General features: G+C 38.4%; 2 protein-coding genes across 2 annotated transcripts in view; one reads left to right on the top strand and one right to left on the bottom strand.

The window, feature by feature from the left end:
- The window catches only part of LOC101738846 (uncharacterized), a 474148-nt gene that overhangs the window by 20921 nt on the left and 434864 nt on the right, over positions 1-18363 (bottom strand). The window lies entirely within an intron of this gene.
- On the top strand, positions 6612-12162 carry serpin-25 (serine protease inhibitor 25). The gene is made up of 9 exons (NM_001146245.1): positions 6612-6663; positions 7359-7435; positions 7911-8054; positions 8131-8337; positions 8575-8673; positions 10484-10624; positions 10866-11075; positions 11456-11600; positions 12038-12162. The coding sequence occupies exons 1-9, from the start codon at positions 6612-6614 to the stop codon at positions 12160-12162; spliced, it is 1200 nt and encodes a 399-aa protein (NP_001139717.1).

Here is an 18363-nt window from a genome sequence, read left to right as displayed (position 1 = left end):
ATACTAAACGACGGTAGAAGAAATTTACAGAACTGAACAGAAATTTTCAAAGCTTTATTTTTGAACAACCAAAGCTTTATTTTTATTTATGTGCTTAAGATGAACTTGTTTTTTTTTTTTTTTTTTTTTTTTTATTGCTTAGATGGGTGGACGAGCTCACAGCCCACCTGATGTTAAGTGGTTACTGGAGCCCATAGACATCCACAACGTAAATGCGCCACCCACCTTGAGATACAAGTTCTAAGGTCTCAAGTATAGTAACGACGGCTGCCCCACCCTTCAAACCGAAACGCATTACTGCTTCACGGCAGAAATAGGCAGGGTGGTGGTACCCACCCGCGCGGACTCACAAGAGGTCCTACCACCAGTAAAAATGCGGTGTTCGAGGCTTATCTTAATGCTAAGTTGTTACATGCAATAATTCACTTTAATTTATTTTAATATACTTTGTGTGTAATTTTTAGTATATATTTTGTATTCAATCTAAAGAAGTAGTCCTTTTGATTAAAAAGTATGTATTGATTCAGATCACAATTTCTTTGATTTTATGTTTATATTGTTACTTGTATTGTCCCAAGAGAAAATCAGTTAAATACCTCAATTGCTTACTTTATCTGTTAAAAATCTTACTTATCAAATCCTTTGTTACAAAAAAAGCTTATTAATTCACCATCAAAGACTCTATTATAGCTCGACTTCTTTAAATTTATACTTCATAATTGCACCCCGCAGCCGGCGACGAAAAAAATTAATTAAGAATGTAACAAGAAACTTGGGGGTTATTATCAGGGAAAAAATTATTACATAAATGATAGCGCGAAAAATGAGAGCGAAATTGTACTTAGCGAAAGTTTAGATAAAGCGGCCTATGGGGCTCGAGGGGAGAGGGGAGAGAGGTAATGAACGCAACCACCCAGGCCCTATTATTTTATCCACATTTTACCCTTATTTTTTTACTGGACCTTTGGGGTGTGGTTCAAGATAAGAACTGTAGTAGACTCCTGATAGCCATATGTGAATGTTAGCCTACCTTGTTATTGACATTATCATTGTCAGCACTACCAATGTATCAATTTGTACATATAATCGTCTAGAAGTGTATATCCGCTGCTGATGTTAATGTATTAAAAAAGATGTGTGGTGTCGTGGGACACCGGATATGAACGAAGTTCCTATAAAAATGTTAATTTTAAGTTCTATTCGAGGTATAAAGAAAATAAATCTGGAGGTTTCACAACAGCCCACGGTCATTCGGTAACGTGCGAACTTATTGTGGTACACTTCATTCAGGGTTGCTTACATAAGATTTCGTGTATTGCCCAAACGAACGCTCTGAGATCGTGGTCAATGAATGATAAAAAAATATGTTATTTTTGTACGTTATGTTAAGTTACGTTAAGTTAAGTCGTACACTGTGTGCATTACTAATAAAAAATTTACGTTACGGACGTTTTTTCCCGGTTAGGGTAGCCCTCCGCATCGTCCCATAAGAAACTTCGTTCCAAAAGAATTATTAGAATCGGTTCAAGCATTCTCGAGAAATCGGAGACCATAGATAGATAAAAAATTATGGTCGAATTGATAACTTCCTCTTTTGGAGTCGGTTAAAAAGCATAATTTTGGTACCTTAAATAGCTCCTTAATACTCTATTATTCAAAAATATTTTCACTTTCTACGTAAATGGAGAGGCGGGTAAAATTGAGCGTTATGCCACGCGGACGAAGTAGCGGGCAAAAGCTAGTTACTAATAAAAATCTTACGTTACGGACGTTCTTTCCCGGTTAGGGTACCCCTCCGCATCGTCCCATAAGGAACTTCGTTCCAAAAAATGTTTCTTAAAACGAGTCACGCGTTACCTTCTGGCACTACTATTGCAAAAACTTTACTTGAACAAAAACACGGATAAACCAACATTAAACTAATCAATAATTTCAACCGCAGTGACAATTAGCCTTCTATAAATACGAACGTTCAAATACATCGGGCAACAGGAATATCTCTGCCCCATCTGCTTCGTGCGTAATTATTTACTAATTTTATTATTGTGTTACGCCGGTAAGAGTAACGCCATCTATCGCCGAATAGTCGAACGAATATCGAAGGATCCAGAATGCTCGAGAATTACAACGCCATCTATTGACAGATAGCGGAAACGACGACTAGAGATGTGAAGAATATTCTCGATAATTCTAGGGATGTAGTATCGGCTATAAAGACGTTTCAGAGATGGCGCGCAGTCAGTCAGTAATCGGAACTCGAAGCGAAACAGCGAACGGATCACCTGAAGCGAAACGGAACAAGCGAATTGAGAGTTTTAAAGTGTTTAAGTGTTTTAAGTGTTGAATACAGTTTTTAAGTTGTACTTTGGTGAAACTTTATCCCGAACCCCAGCGCGTAACAATTGGTTAGTTTGATTACTGATAGATGGCGAATTAGAAAACTATTATAATTTCCACTTCATACTGGGCGGTGGTATCCACTTTGTGAAGCCAATAGCTTCAGTAACTACTTCACGAGGGATCACAACTGGACGAACAAAATAAAATCGAGGCAAATCTAAATTCTTGTAACCTGCACTACGGTCCGGACCTGCTCGCGTTCAGCTCGAAGGCTGGCAGATAGCGTTCTCATCGCACCAGCACATTTTGAGCATCATTTACGGGTAATTGATGGTCGTTACTTGGCCCTCGCTAATTTATTTCCTACATGTGTTATTTGGATTATAAATGACTGGGTTTTTAGTTGAAGGTGATCGTACTAAAGCTTAGTCCCGCTGATGCTGCTTAATTATTGGTCTTAATTAAAAAATTATCTGAATTTAAGAATTCGTTTGACTTTCTCTCGAATAAATATGAAATTAACTGCATCAAAAGGGTTACGATCCTCAATAATGAAGGAAATCTTGAGGAAGAGCCGGTGCTGATACGTGAAATCGAACATGCAGTTTCTGGGTTCGAGTGTGAAAGTTTTTTTTCTTGTAGTCTTGGTCCTTATGAACCATATTATTATATGGTGTGAGAGTTGACTGGGATAAAATATTTCGTGCATTCATATTTAATTTTTCCCCTGACAAAATATTCACGAATTACTTCCACAATGTTATACCGTCACACATAACATTCCCTAATACCATTACGTAATAAAGACAATTCGTTTTACTATATTTTTGATTTTGTATTCAAAGATAGGGTAATCACTATCTGGTAATCACAAAACTGGTGAATTCACTTGGCAACTTTGTATTCTTAACTGTCCTAAAAATGAAAGCCCTTAATTCTCTTGCGCGCTTTGGGGTTTATGTTTTTTGCTCTCGTATTTCATTAATAGATTTTGATAATCTATACTAACATTATAAAGCTGAAGAGTTTGTTTGTTTGAACGCGCTAATCTCAGGAACTATACTGGTCCGATTTGAAAAATTATTTCAGTGTTAGATAGCCCATTTATTGAGGAAGGCTATAGATTATATGACATCATGGTAAGACCAATACAAGTGGAGCAGCAATAAATAATGTTTCAAAATAGGGGGTTTAAATAACATTCTATAATTCAAATGTATTTTCACTTTCTAAGTAAATGAAGTGGGGGTAAAATTTAGCGTTATGCCAAAGTAACTATTCCACGAGGACGGAGTCGCGGGCAAAAGCTAGTCTTTATAATAAAATAAAAAGTAGCTATTTAAGTTTAAGACTAAATTGAATGGCATCACTATCACCGTCAAACACGTGCCTGTTGTCAAACGTACTCAATAAAACTACATAATTATTAAGACAGACAACGCAGAAAGCCTGTGGGAAGAAACGACCCAACCGAATTAGAAGAAGACCTGGGAAATGAAAAGAAAGACGCAGAGCGAGCACTTTATTTGCATTTTAATTGTATTTTTTGACTTGTTTTTCGTTTATTTGTAAATATTTTTAAGTATAAAAAAAAAACTTGAGAAAAAACAAACAAAAAAACCCCGCTGATTTTGTTTCGCCGGTTCTTCTCAGGACTCTGGCTTTATAATTATTATATTTTCACATTCAACAAGTGTGTTATACTGACATCTAAGTTGAAATAAATGATTTTGAATTTGAATTTGAATTTGAGCATTTCTTCCCGCGAAGTGTTGTATCTATACAAAGTAATTTTCGACTTTTAATACACGTTTCATTCTACTTAGAGTCGAAAGATTACCACAAATTAGCGTAGGCAATTGAAATAACAGCTGCCATAAAATGCTGATAGGTTTTATAGTTTTTTTTTTGTTAAAGGAATTTAAACTAGCCAACAATGAACATACATTATTTATATACATATATTACTAATGTTTTTAATTCTATTACGTGTCAGACAATAAATTTAATATTATCTCTGACGTGTTATTATGTTATCAACACATTCGAACACAACATCTTATTCGGGAATATAAATAGAATCAGTAATTATTGTTATCGTCCTGACTATTTCTGTCGCGAAGCAATTAGACGCTCCATTTTCAAGGGTATAACAAACATTGTAATTTAAACTTCAATGTTTTCAATCCATTAGTGTCACTGTCTCCCGCCATGAATGTCGACATAGCTGCACCAAAACAGTGACAATTCTTAACAATGAGCAAAATGTCTAGAGCTAAAATAGAAAGCGGCATTTTGAAAGCCAAGTGTCTATGTGTTTCGGTAACTACTTATTTCTGATCATAATCATGACCTTGTTTCCCACGTCCTTACGTATCCATCAGATCCAATAGCCTCAGCATTAGACACCTTCAGCTCTAACACTAGGAGCAGGCTTAGGGACCCCGGTAACTGTACTCGTCGAACTCGACAAAGAGTACGACGTGCAATTTAACCCATGCATCAGCTCGCTGAGTTTCACCCCGGATCTGATTCCGATCCGGTAGTAGATTCATTCGCGAAGCAGCTGAAAAAAATACCTTATTTCCTAGAAAAAATGATTGTAAATGAATTTTCGGAAGAGCTAGTTAGGTGGCGGCATTTACGTTATAGATGTCTATGAGCTCCGGTAACCACTTAACACCAGGTGGGTCGTGAGCTCGTCCACCCATAGAAGCAATAAAATCGTGGCGTCGTAAAATCTAGGCATCGTGGAACTAATTCGTAAATGCATGTTAAGTACGAACGTGCAGAAGAAATATTGGTAAATGCCCGATGGGTACATTGGGACAGACACAGGACACATCGCTCGATACTAATGCACCGGGCGTGTTATACTTTTCTTTTTCTTTTTTCTACCTAAGTTGATGGTCTAGAGAGACCATATCAGCGTAACCTTAACTAGTAGGTGAGCTCACGCGGCTCAAACCTGATGACGTTGCTAGCACGAACCCTAGCCAGAGCCGTGCTTCGCAAAATCTACCACCGGATCGGAAACGCGACCCACTGAGAAGATCCGGCGAGAAACTCAGTGGGCTGTGTCTATGGGTTAATTTACTCGCCGAGCCCTTCGTCGCAAGCGATGGGTTCGACGAGAACGATGACCGGCGTGTTATAGTGATGGCCACGTCAACTGCTTTTTTCTTTACTACTATATTTATTTAAAAAAAAATGAAGCACGTAAACCTAAGCGATTAATTTTCAACATAAATGCGACCTATTTAAAAAAAATATGTTTATCTTAGAATTATAAATGCATAATATAACGATTAATCGTCACCTTATTAGTGTCTTCATAAAAAAAAATTGAGTTTTATCGAATAACTTGTTTTTATAGCTTATTGAAATGAAGTTGTTTTATATTGTTAAGATACTGAATAAGAATTAAAGTAATTTAATGAGGGCTTGTTCGGCTTTTATTCGAGTCTTTAAGTAATTGCGAATTTATTACACACCTAAATAGATAAATTAGTGGGTTCTGCGGTAATAATTATTATTTAATGACCTATCTGAGTTACTACTCTCTCTCTCTTCAATCGGTCTTCGTCCGATTCCGTGAACCAGCTGTGTCCATCGACCCAGTTCTGTAGCTTGGTGGAGTGCGTCGCTGACAGGTATTTTCGGTTCCTCCGCTATTTGGTCCGACCATTGTTTGGGACCTCTACCCCTAGGTCGTTTTCCCTCGATTTTAATCGGTTACTACAAGCCGTTCCAAACTGCTGTATCCCAGCGTGCAACATGACCAAAATACCGCAATATTCTTTGTAGGCAGGTTGTGGATAAACTATATATTTATACCATACTATTTTAAAACGGACTCGTATGTTGCATCCATTGTGACATGGTATTTAACCGATCTTTTCTGGTTGTAACGGAAGTAGCTGGCTTTTCCAAAATGTAGTAATAATATATTATTAAGATATTATGATAAATTGCCACAAAGAGAGGCGATAGCTTAGAAAAGCTCCAGGTACAAAGACTGAAGCCCAATGCTCTGGCCAATACTCTGCCAATACGCTCCATCCTCAACCTGCAGTAATTAGCGCCCTGATTGTGTCTAGGGTTGCCGATGTATATTAGCGGCAGTAATCAATCTCCCTAATAATTGGCTTTTCGCATTTTTTTTTTAAATAACGAACCCTAAAGTAAAAAAAATATATTTAAAATAATTCTGTTTAGAATAAAAGTCAAACTACAGATTACACAGACTGAGTTTCGTTCGACTTGTCACGATGTTCAGAGTAATAGGAACTTGTGTAATATTGTCACTTGTGACTGGTAAAGGTAATCAAATGCTGTTGTCTATTGAACTTGTTTCGATTGTGTGCTTATGATTCATATTGTAGTTGTGCACGATTGGTATCGAACGATTGAATTTCATCGTATTAGTGTTCTTTTGGTGATAGTGGAAGACCTGGTATGAGCCCGAAGTTAGCCATAGAGACACACAACACAACCCCGACATGCTTGACGTCGCCGGGTTTGTCTTAACTAACCATAACTTCTTCTAGATTTTCATTTTAAATTCTCGTAAATATTGATATTTTTATTGCGCACATGGGCGGGTGAACCAAAGTCCTAGATAGAACAAGTTCTTACCAAAGTCTCAAACGTATTGCACAATAGTTGCCGTATCCTTCTTGTTAGATATCTTGACTCGTTCGCCGCAGAAGAAGGCAAGATAGTGTTACCTGCTGAACAGATTACATTATCCTTTACCACTACGAAATACCGATTTGTCAGTATTGTACTAAGAAAACCGTGTTGCCCATTCTCCGGTGGATTCCTTTGCCATTCACGCAATGATGTGGGGTGATGCTATTCTAGATCAACATCAGAAAGCGAATCATAATGTGATTTAACAAAACTAATGCAACTCTCCCTGATATTTGTATAATATTATTTACTGTCAGGATTGTTGTCTCTTTTGAACCCGGAGCCATACGAGAGATTGTAATGAAATTATTTTTGTTCAACAGAGTTAAGCTCAGTTCAGCTTGACATTGATAATCGTCTAGCGTTGGCTACTCAATCTATTTCACTAGATGCGTTATATGTGAGTAAAACTTTGGGGTATATTTTTGTGAACGTTAGGGGCTAACTTAGTTACAAGAAAATTGTAAATGTGCCCATGTTGTAAATGTAACTTTGCAAATATGAAATTTAAAACAGTTTTCTTTTATACCAAATAGGACCAGTTCAGCATATAGATATTCTCGCAAAGCAATCAGCATGCGGTCTGTTTTGTTTGAGACTAAAGAGAAAATGTCCGCTATTTCCGCAAGGGATCTATAACCACAAAAATTTGTAAATTTCCACTATTTCGTAAAAAAAGTTTTGTCTGTTTTACGGCAAACGAAAACGTAAGAAATATCCACAATTTTGATTTCAACGCGGTTAAGACTTCTACTCTATGTCTGATTACCTTCTTCTTGTCATTTTATTATTATTTTTCATTTAATTATATTTTTACATAAGCATTTGACATGGAAAAGAAGATTACATTAATGATATTTTAACTTTGTCTGAAGAAACATGTTCGCGATAATCCTGGAAAAAAATTTGTCACCTCAATTCCTCCTTTGCTGAGTGGCCTTGGAGAGCTTGTACCTTTTGCCAAAGGATCTACGCACACCCAGCTATTGGATCTTCTTAATCTAAAGGACGTAAATGAGGTACCTTTTTCATTCACATTTTTGACCGTAGTACGACCTTACTAAATAAACAATATATCATGAAATTAAATTTTAGGTCTACAGAGCATTCCCCTCAGCATATGATCGATTCTTGAAAGAGAACAAAAGAACTGGTACTCCTCAGTACTTCGGGAAAGTATACGCTGATGACGACGAGCCATTCTGTAAGAAATTTACTGCAGTAGTCGAGTCTTTTTCCGAAGAGACTGGAACGGTTGACTTCGATGACGCTAAAGAAGCTGCTAATGACATCAATTACGAGGTTAGTGTATTGGACCGCTGTCTGGAAGTTTTAGTTTTAATAATGTACTTAGAATTGGTGTGACGTGGCTACCGAACTTCACAGACACACCAACGTAAATTGCGTCTTTATTCTTAATATAGTGCGTCTCGGCATCATTGGGATAGCCGCTTTGACGTGCTTCGGAGACCGTTGTTACGCGAATTACAATATGTCCGATCAAGGTGAGACTGATCATGGCTAGTTTTCTATTTACAGATCAAACGGCAAGGGTCAAGGGGCTTCAATAAACTAATATCAAGCTCAGAAATCGATAGTAAAGGTGGTTTGATATTTGTCAGTACCTATGAGATTATCGTAAGTATCTATAAGAGTTTGTTATTTTTATCATCCCCAATTTTCAGCAGTCTCTTCAGCTCCCCTTGGCGAATCGAAAGACTTCTTTATTTATGACATAAAAATAAACTATTACGTACTAACTTCTAAAATCAATGTAGAAAATGTATCTGTACAGTAAGGAATGAAATAAGTGCCTGAAGACTTACCGATTCACCTTCCTTCCGCTGCCTCGCGCTCCCTGGGTTCAGCGTCGTTTTCGGAGGTGGGACCGTCTGTCCCTTGACTGGTACACGATGAATATATTGTCACTGGTTCTATGTTTACGCGTGACTTGCGTTGGATAATTTTTGTTTTTGTAATAATTAATGCATGCCACGGAACGCGTGTGTTATGTATTCTATGCGACGGCGATCTCTGCTCGTAGGCTTGGAGAGGTTGCTCAGCAAGCTTCGGGTTGGCTAATCGGCCGTCTACAGGCCAGATCGAACCTTACTGCGCTTAGATTAAGACTTGGGTTGTCTTGAAGATGTAATATATTCATTACCTAATACTCGAAACTAATAAAATATATGAAACAAGAAAAATCTGTTTCAGTACGAAACAGTATCTTTTTTGTTTCTGGGCCGGGCTGAACCTCCTAAGAGTTCCCCCCGCTTAGAGGGCGCACAGAGTATGTGGGACTAGAAGATCCACAGTGTTGAACTTAACGTCCACTAAACGACTCCCTAGCATTTTCGTCCCAGCTTCCGATCCCCCGACGTCTGAACCCGGGTGGGGTCGGGGTTTGCCGCGGTCAACACTGCAACCTGACACGTGGCTTACCCCAAGAACGTCCGGCCAAAGGACCTTTTTTATGATTGAGGGTTTACTGGGGGCCCGGAGGCCTTTCCAGTTCCACAGGGACAGGTGGGCGAGCAAGGGCTCAGCCAGAAGGTGCGAGATTTGCTAACAGCTGCCCGAGCGCCTCCAAATTAGTCCTAACAGCTCAAGAGTAGCTGCTTCGCGAATGAATCTACTACCTGATCGGAATCACGACTCACTGAGAAGATCAGGCGAGAAACTCAACGGGCTAATATTTAGGTTAGGTTGTACGTCGAACTCTTTGCCAAGTTCGACGAGTACGGTTACCAGGGTCTCTACTCCTAGTGTTAAAGCTAAAGGCGTCTAATGCAAGGGTTATTGGATTTCATGGATTTGTAAGGACGTATCTAGGGCGACGACGGTGACTGGCGCCACCAAACGACCTGTCGAGGTGATAGGAAGGTTCTGGAACGTCGGCTGTCTCGGTAGGTACAGCAACCCGTCAACCCGTCCTTAGGGTGGCCCAGGATACCCCACTGAGTTCGATTAAGCCTACCAGGTCAGGACAAGATACATCACCAGCCTGTCACTCTTATGATGCTACTCCTGAGCAGTCCGCTAGAGTGCTGGTAGCGCAGCGCGGCCTCGTCCTCATCAAGTCACCTCGTGACAACACCGAAAGAGACTGCCTCCGAAAGGAAACACATTTATCCCTAGGGAATACAAGTTTTATTTCAACTATGACAACGCGTATTTAAAATTTTATGTTGATCAATTGATTGTTATGACGAATAATGGTAACAAACCAACAGACAAAATCACTGTCGCATTTATATAATTTTAGAGTAGTACACCACCTATAAGTATAGTAGTATGTTATTACTAAGTAGCATAAGTATATTATTTTACAATGATACGGATTGTATCATATTTTCCACAAATTGATTCCAATAATTTTTCACACTTTCAAGAAATGTTTTAAACGTATAGCTTTATTCTTTTTAATATCTTGTTTTTTTTATTTCAGTTAAAATATGCCCTCAAGCTAGACATTACGCAGCCAAATTATTTATTGTTCAATTCAGAGAATGGCAAAAAATTTAAAATCCCCGCCTTCACATTAAAAGATTCTATCAAATACGCTCAAGTTGAGGAAATTGATGCCCAGGTAAGCTTTAAGTATAATAATTATTATTCTATGGACCATGTTAGTTCTTCATGATAAAAGAGCTTACTAATATGTTTTTTTGATATTCCAAGTGGCCCTGTAAATTACAATCAATAAAAAAGAGAAAAAAATGCCCCATCGAATCAGAGTAGTTAAAAAATAACGTTGATCATCTTAAATGACCACGCTCAAATTCACCAACAAGCTAGGGAAAGCTTGAAACTAAACTTTAACTTTGTAGGTCTTCGAATTTGAGTTACAAGAAGAAGGACTGTCTGTAGTTGTATTCTATCCAAATAAAAAAGATGACATCGAATACGTATTGGAAAAATTACGTAAGCCTAAAGTCTTCAATCAAATCCTAGAGAACCTTGAAGAGAAGTGTCTTCAAGTTACTCTTCCTACTCCAAATGAGCGTGTTAAGGCAGACCTTTCAAAGTCTCTGCGCGAGGTAAGACTTTTTATGAATCTATTTAATTTCTTCTAGTTTGTTTTTTCAGTATAAATTATGCAATCGATTTTAAGCTGGCTTTCCGATTAACTGGACTCGTCTAGCTAATATGTACAATTGAGAGTTCAAGCTGCAACTACCAGAGCTTATAGTAAGCCCCTACAGATAGGAACTATCACCCTACTCATTTCTGCCCTGGATTAGTCAAAGGCTACCCGCGACTAAGTCCAAAGATTGTTGTGTCCATTCGCCTTACAACTAATATTATGGACAGGATGAATTTTGTAAAGAGAATGACGGAGACATTTTTATCATAACGCCAAATCAAAGATTATAAATTATACGGGAAAGGGTTTTATTGGCTTATTGATTTTTTAAAGGTCAGAAATGTGAGCGATATTTACACACCAGGAAGACCACAATTCAACGGGGTCCAAAAGAAATGTTGTACTTATGTGACCTCAAACCTACATGAAAATAGTATCAGCAACAGATCAGTTCCCGGGCAGTTAATGTCAAAGAACGGTAACTACTTCATATTCACTAGTTTTGACGGATGTCAGGGCGAATTGTAACCAAGGACGGGTAGGTATCACCATTCTATTTTTGTCGCGAAACAGACTTGGGTTCTGGTTCGAAGAGTAGGACATCCTTGACACAATAAGATTAAGCCTTCACTTAATGTCTCAGATTGGTGGTCATTCACACTTTGAGATCTATGGGCCTCTCAACCACTTAGCATTAGCTGGGCCATTCGATCGTTTACCTATTTAGTGTCGCAAGCAACGGAAATTGAAAAATTCTATTGAAGAAGATGTGACGAGAAGTGAGAAGTCTGGGTCAGCGTGGGGTGTGAGTTATAAATACTTATAATAAAGGTATTCATTATTTGGAGGAGAGTATATGTAGTGAGCGCCGACCAGTTTCACTGTTACTAATACTGTTTCAATATATATTTTTAGCAGAAAAGTGCAGCGGCTTTTACAAGAAAGTTAAACTTAATTCTCCCGCAGCCTATTTCGTAGTATCCAGATCTGAAAACATTTCACCAACTCCTGTCATCAGCTCAGTTTTCTACGGAAAATGAATGTCAAAATGTTTGATTATATATATACATATAAATAAAATTGGAGTGTCTGTTTGTAACATTGAAATAACCGCTTTTTACTACGTGCATAAGAACATTTATATACGGTACATATACACCAAAATAATATTTTTAATTTTTTTGTCTGTCCATCTGTCTGTTTATTCCGGCTAATCTCTGGAACGGCTGGACCGATTTTGACCAGACTTTCACTGATAGATAGCTGATGATCTAAAGAGTAACTTAGGCTTTTTTTAGAATAGCTTCGCTCCGCGGTGTCACCCACGGTACAAAAATAACTGCGCGTAACATCGCGGGACTCTGCTATTAATAATAAAATTTAATGTTTCCGAAGCGAAGCGAGGGCGGGTCGCTAGTTTTAAATAAAAATATTATGAGTTTGATTCGATCGTTATCGGTGTGACCTCTCTATGATTGTGGACCTAGAACTGTTGAGTTTGAGGTCTGTTTCCAGGCGTTAATTTAATGCAGCAATCTCGAAAAGGAAATCAACAAGTGTTGAAAGTCATAAATATAGATAGCACCACCCTGGGACCACACAGGTCGAAGTTGGAATTTTACTGTAAAATTACTGTTCCAACCCTAAACCAGAAGCAGCATCGGTTAGCAAGAGAATAGAAGTTTTAAAAAAGTTAACAACATGTGTATAATTCACTTTAAAGTGAACTACACACATGTTGTATCAAATTCACTTATTTACCGATACGTGCATACCAAAAAACTATACCATATAAACGATGTCTACATCTATTTAACTTGCACAATTATTTACTATATAAATAGCAACAACGCTAATTTTGATACTCTAATAATATTTAAATACATATTCACATATCATGTATACACGAATATTTAAAAAGAACGTGTTTATAACAAATTATTACAGTTTACATTATTTGTCAATATTATGCAAGTGTAAATTTAGGTAGTGAGCGTTCAAGTAATTTCATATTATAATTGTCTTCATATCGTTTTCTATATATGTAATTTTTTAATACGAAATTGGACAGCAAACATGACGTCAATATTTCACATATATTCTCGTAGCTAGAAATGCTTAATTTTACGCAGAGTAAAGTTTTTTTGCCAAGCAGACGAGGGTAAGCGCTCCTTGACAGTTGTGATGGGTTTTCTACTCCTTTAGGTTGACTAGCATATAGGGTGTACACTCGAAAGACATTTCGTCATTTCGGTAAAGTCTTTTTCAACTTTTAGGATCTCGGGCTTAGGTGCAGAATAGCGAATTCATAAGCCGTATGTATGGGATTTATAAGTACCCGCTTATTACAAATATAACAGCGATGAGTCCTCATAGTCGCTCATAACCTCGAGATAAAGCCAATGTTAGGACTCTCACTAAACCTCTCAGCTTTGGTCATAGTGCTCAAGAAAACCCAGGCAGGGGATTTTGCTTCAGAACCGGATGGTGACAGCATTAAGATAAAGTGGATAGGCCTAACTTAATAATTATGAAAAGGAACAATAACTCGTATATCACAGGCATACCTAGTTAAATTAAATTACTTATCTAGAATAAAGTGATAGCTTAGTGATAGCCTTAATATCGTTCAATTAGAGAAGACAACATCTTCATCAGCCGAAAAACGTCCACAGTGAGACCGCACCACGAGGAACCCATCGTGACTAATGCAACTGGTGGTAGGACCTTTTGTGAGTCTGCGCGGGTAGGTACCACCACCTCGCCTATTTCTGCCGTGAAGCAGTAATGCGTTTCAGTTCGCAGGGTGGGGCAGCCGTTGTAACTATACTGAGACCTTAGAACTTATGTCTCGAGGTGGGTGGCGCATTTGCGTTGTAGATGTCTATGGGCTCCAGTAACCACTTAACATCAAGTGGGCTGTGCCATCTAAATGGATGGACGAGATCATTGCTTAGGCAATAAAAAAAATTTTTGTAATCTATACTATTAAATAAAATATGCTCTGTCTATCCTATCAAATGCTTGTCAATTCTGACAGTACAACTTGATATTTGTGACTTTATATGTTCTGGAATCTTTCGGAACTTAGTAAGTGAAGTTGTCTTATCGTTGAGAATAATGCGGCTACGGAGATGAGTAATGAGCATTTAGTTCATTAAACTTAAACTCGAGAACGAAGTCTGGAGCTTAAGAGACATGTAACAATTTATTTTTACTGAATTAAGTTTCGGCGGCAAGCAGCTACTAGTGCCCCTGGTTTTGCTAATGTCTTGAATGACGGTGACCACTCACCACTCAGTAGGTGAGTTGTGGTGACCTATATAGATGTTTCACATTCGGTGTTCTGGTATCGAGCAATGCGAATAAGCCAGTGCTCAAATCAGTTCAAGTGCAAATTATTCTAATGATGTAGGTACGTAACACATATTGATCAATGGCTTCCACGATGAAGAAATATTGTTATGCTATAAAACACATTGGAGACTGTAGGCAGCGACTTGTCTCTGCCCCTGGCATTGCTGACGTCCATGAGCGACGGTAACCAGTTACCATCAGATGGGCCGTATGCTCGTCTCCCTACAAAGGCAATAAAAAGAAAAACAACACACACCCACAAAAATAATGTAATTGAGATGCTAGCCTCGAGTTTTAAAGTGGGTGGCTTACGTTGTGACTGATGTCTATGGGCTCGGTAAACACTTAACATAAGACGAGTCGTCTACCCATCTGATATCTCATTTAAACAACGACAGCTTTAGTAGTAGCCCGATTTCTCCGCATCTAGAACATAGGGGAGACGGCGCTGACCAAATCAGGACACAACCCACCACCAAAAGTACACTCCGAAAGATTTGAAACATAAAAAGTCATCAGTAAATGAACGAAATGTTAAAAAACAGAAAGCTGGATCGAAAAGAAACATCAAAAATGACGATTTTTATTTGACACTCGTTTTCCACCCTTTCACAATATTTCATAAAACAACAAAGCTTCGAAACGCAACGCTTTCAATATGAGATTTTTTTGGATGTGTATTAATAGCGGAAGCTTTTGAGCTTTTGCGTTTCGTTTTGTTGAGTATTAATTGATTTTAAGCTAGGCTTGTAAGTTTGACTCGGTGCTGCCCTTTCAATTACTTTCAATATTCTTGTGCTTAAAGCAAAAATACCACAGGAACAGGCGGGTTTTGTAAAGGGCAAAGGAACCCGTGAGCAAATTCTAAATATTCGCCAATTGATCGAAAAGGCCTACGACTTCAACACACCCACCATCTTTTGCTTTATCGACTACAGTAAAGCCTTTGACTGTGTTGTGTGGTCGGACCTATGGACTAGTGAACTGGGAGTACCTCTACGCCTCGTTGCCCTCATCCGCTCTCTATACCTGGTCAATCAAGGAATGGTAAAGGTCGAGAACTGCACATCAGAGCTTTTTTGTTTCGGTAAAGGGGTAAGACAGGGATGTATCCTGTCCCCTATTCTCTTTAACGCCTATGGGGAGTACATAATCAGGCGGGCGCGTGTTGGGAGGGTGTAGTCACAATAGGTGGCACTAAAATAACCAACCTCCGCTACGCAGATGACATCACACTTCTTGCTGCAAGTGAAATCGAGATGGTAAACCTCCTTGCTCGGATTGAGAACATCAGTTTGCTGTTGGGTCTAAAAGTCAATCACAGCAAAACCAAAGTGATGATTGTAGATCGAACCAACAGCCTTGAACTAACGGGAACGCTGAACTTTGACATCGTGAGCGACTTCGTCTACCTAGAGTCTAACATTCATGGGATTCATAACACAGGATCATGCGAAAAAGAGATAAGGAGACGTATAGGGATGGCCAAAAATGCAATGTCCCAGCTGCATAAGATATGGAGAGACCAGAAAAACTAAAACCAAATTGGTGAGTTCGCTAGTTTTCTCCATATTCAATTATGGCGCGGAGACCTGGACAATGAAGAAGGCCGACAGAGACCGAATAGACGCTTTTGAAATGTGGTGTTGGAGAAAAATGCTACAGATTCCATGGACCGCCTTTCGCACCAACGTGTCTATTCTGAGAGAGCTTCATATCAAAGCCAGACTTTCCACTATATGCCTTCGTGGGGTGCTGGAATTCTTCGGACATATTGCTTGTAAAGAGGGTCACAATCTTGAACAGCTGATGGTGACAGGAAAGGTATATGGCAAACGTCCCAGAGAACGCAGTCCCACGAGATGGTCGGACCAAATACGATCTTCTCTGAGCATCAATTTCCATAATGCCCTTTATGAAGCAAAGGATCGCGGCAGATGGAGGGAAGTCGTATGGGAGAAACTGATGCAGCGGGGGAGTCTCGACCCTCAGTAATGAGAAAAACGACGCGAGGAGTAGGTGCTTAAAGAATAAATAGTATTCCGTCTTCGGTACTCTCCGAGTAGTTGAAGAATAAAAGTGGTTGTTATTATGTCTAGTACACGTGAAAACCATAAAATATATATTTTATAAAATTATAGAATATACTAAAAGCTTTGTATCACCAGTAATTATTTACTTTCATTAAATTATATATTGAACAGGTTGTTGAGGTAACATAAGGACGAATTAATTATCCTTTGTTGTATGATCAAACTAAGAAAGCATCAAATGAAGCCGCCATGATTAAATAGATAGCTCTACATGTAGAGCGAGATACGTAAAACTTTATGCAGTGATTTGAAACCAATAAGGGTTGGTTGGCGAGTTAAATTGTTGTAAGTTGCCTGAATATTTGGGTGGATGAGATCACGGTATATTAAATACATATTTCATTAGAAAAAATTGTAGCCGCGGGCGGGATTCGAACACCGGTGCCTTATCCTTTAGGCCACGTAGACTTAGCAAAACGTAGTACCTATACTTTCGGGATTCAGAACTTCGTGTTCATGGTTAACAACAGTTACAGCTTCATTAATACTAGCGACCCACCCTCGCTTCGCTTCGGAAACATTAAAAAAAAACATTAAACCAAAAAAAAAAAAAAATTAAAAAAAAGTAGCCTATGTTCATCAGGGACAATGTCGGCTTCTAATGGAAAAAGAATTTTTCAAATCGGTCCAGTAGTTTCGGAGCCTATTCGAAACAAACAAACAAACAAATCTTTCCTCTTTATAATATTAGTATAGATATAGACTAAGTTATATACAATAGTTGGTATCAGAAAATAATTCGCACGATCCATGGAATCAGAACAAAATGCAACAATGAATCTCAAATTAATTTAAAAATTATGACACTTTGCAACCATAATTGAGTTATGAAATCATATTACCACTTGCAATACCCTAGTTGCTGTCTCAATATTCTATTAAACTAAACCATACCCAAACTATTTAAGTAAAGCCGACCCCTTCTATGAGGTTACGGCTTGCGTATAGTTATCGTAGTAGTTACCGACAAGTACAATCTTCACCGAGACATACGCGCTCAAAACGTTTACAGCGAACTAGATGAATAAACATGAGAAATTTCAGGTCTTTTATTCGTATAAAGCTTAGAAGAAGGAGAAACTTATTAAAGCAACAATCACCTTACGTAAGCGAGGTACGCAACGAACGCATGTAAACTTAGAAAATGATCTTTCTTAATCTAGATAGGTGAACTTGAATAATATATTACGCTGCCAAATCGAAAAGGCTACCCACTTCAGGAACGGACAATGAAAGGAACGATTGTCAGAATCGGTCGGATAATCGAGTAATCGGAACTCCTTTGTGTACCGAGAACTCGTTATATCCGGCTTTATTCGGATCTTATCCGGTTTTTGTGCGGTTTCAACACGATTGACAGTAAGCCGGATAATGGTTAATGTCGGTTTTTTTGTATTAAATTTTTTGGTGTTTTTGTTCTTGGCTTTCGGAACCATGATTTTATATTTGACAAATTTGGGTGCGCGTTATAAAGAAAAGGTAAGTTATTTATATAAGAATATTGTGCTTATACATATATCTAAGCTTACTGTACAAGAATAACTTGAATGCCTAAGAATAATCATTTCTAAATATTACTACTTGTACTTTCCCACCGAGAGCAGACGAACCATGGCCGATCCACCGCATCAGAACGCTAGGGACTCAGTCGAGCCTCTTCGTACCACGAGTTGTAAATGGTTGTAGAATGTGTTATAAGCCAACATATTGTTTGACCACTCTAGCAGCCGCTATTTCAATGCAGACTTCAATGCCGTCCACCACCCCAACACCACTAACCGACAATGAGAC

The sequence above is a fragment of the Bombyx mori genome, chromosome 3, assembly GCF_030269925.1.
Source record: "Bombyx mori chromosome 3, ASM3026992v2".
Classification (NCBI taxonomy): Eukaryota; Metazoa; Arthropoda; class Insecta; order Lepidoptera; family Bombycidae; genus Bombyx; species Bombyx mori.
Note: the sequence above shows the minus strand (reverse complement) of the source record. Positions and strands in the feature narration are given on the sequence as shown.

What these genes read in the sequence shown, in the direction of transcription:
- serpin-25 (NM_001146245.1), top strand. Translation starts at nt 6,612, where the DNA reads ATGTTCAGAGTAATAGGAACTTGTGTAATATTGTCACTTGTGACTGGT. An exon ending in ATCTAAAGGACGTAAATGAG is followed by an intron (nt 8,055 to 8,130) that starts GTACCTTTTTCA and finishes ATTAAATTTTAG; the next exon opens with GTCTACAGAGCATTCCCCTC. An exon ending in TTTCAAAGTCTCTGCGCGAG is followed by an intron (nt 11,076 to 11,455) that starts GTAAGACTTTTT and finishes GATTTTTTAAAG; the next exon opens with GTCAGAAATGTGAGCGATAT.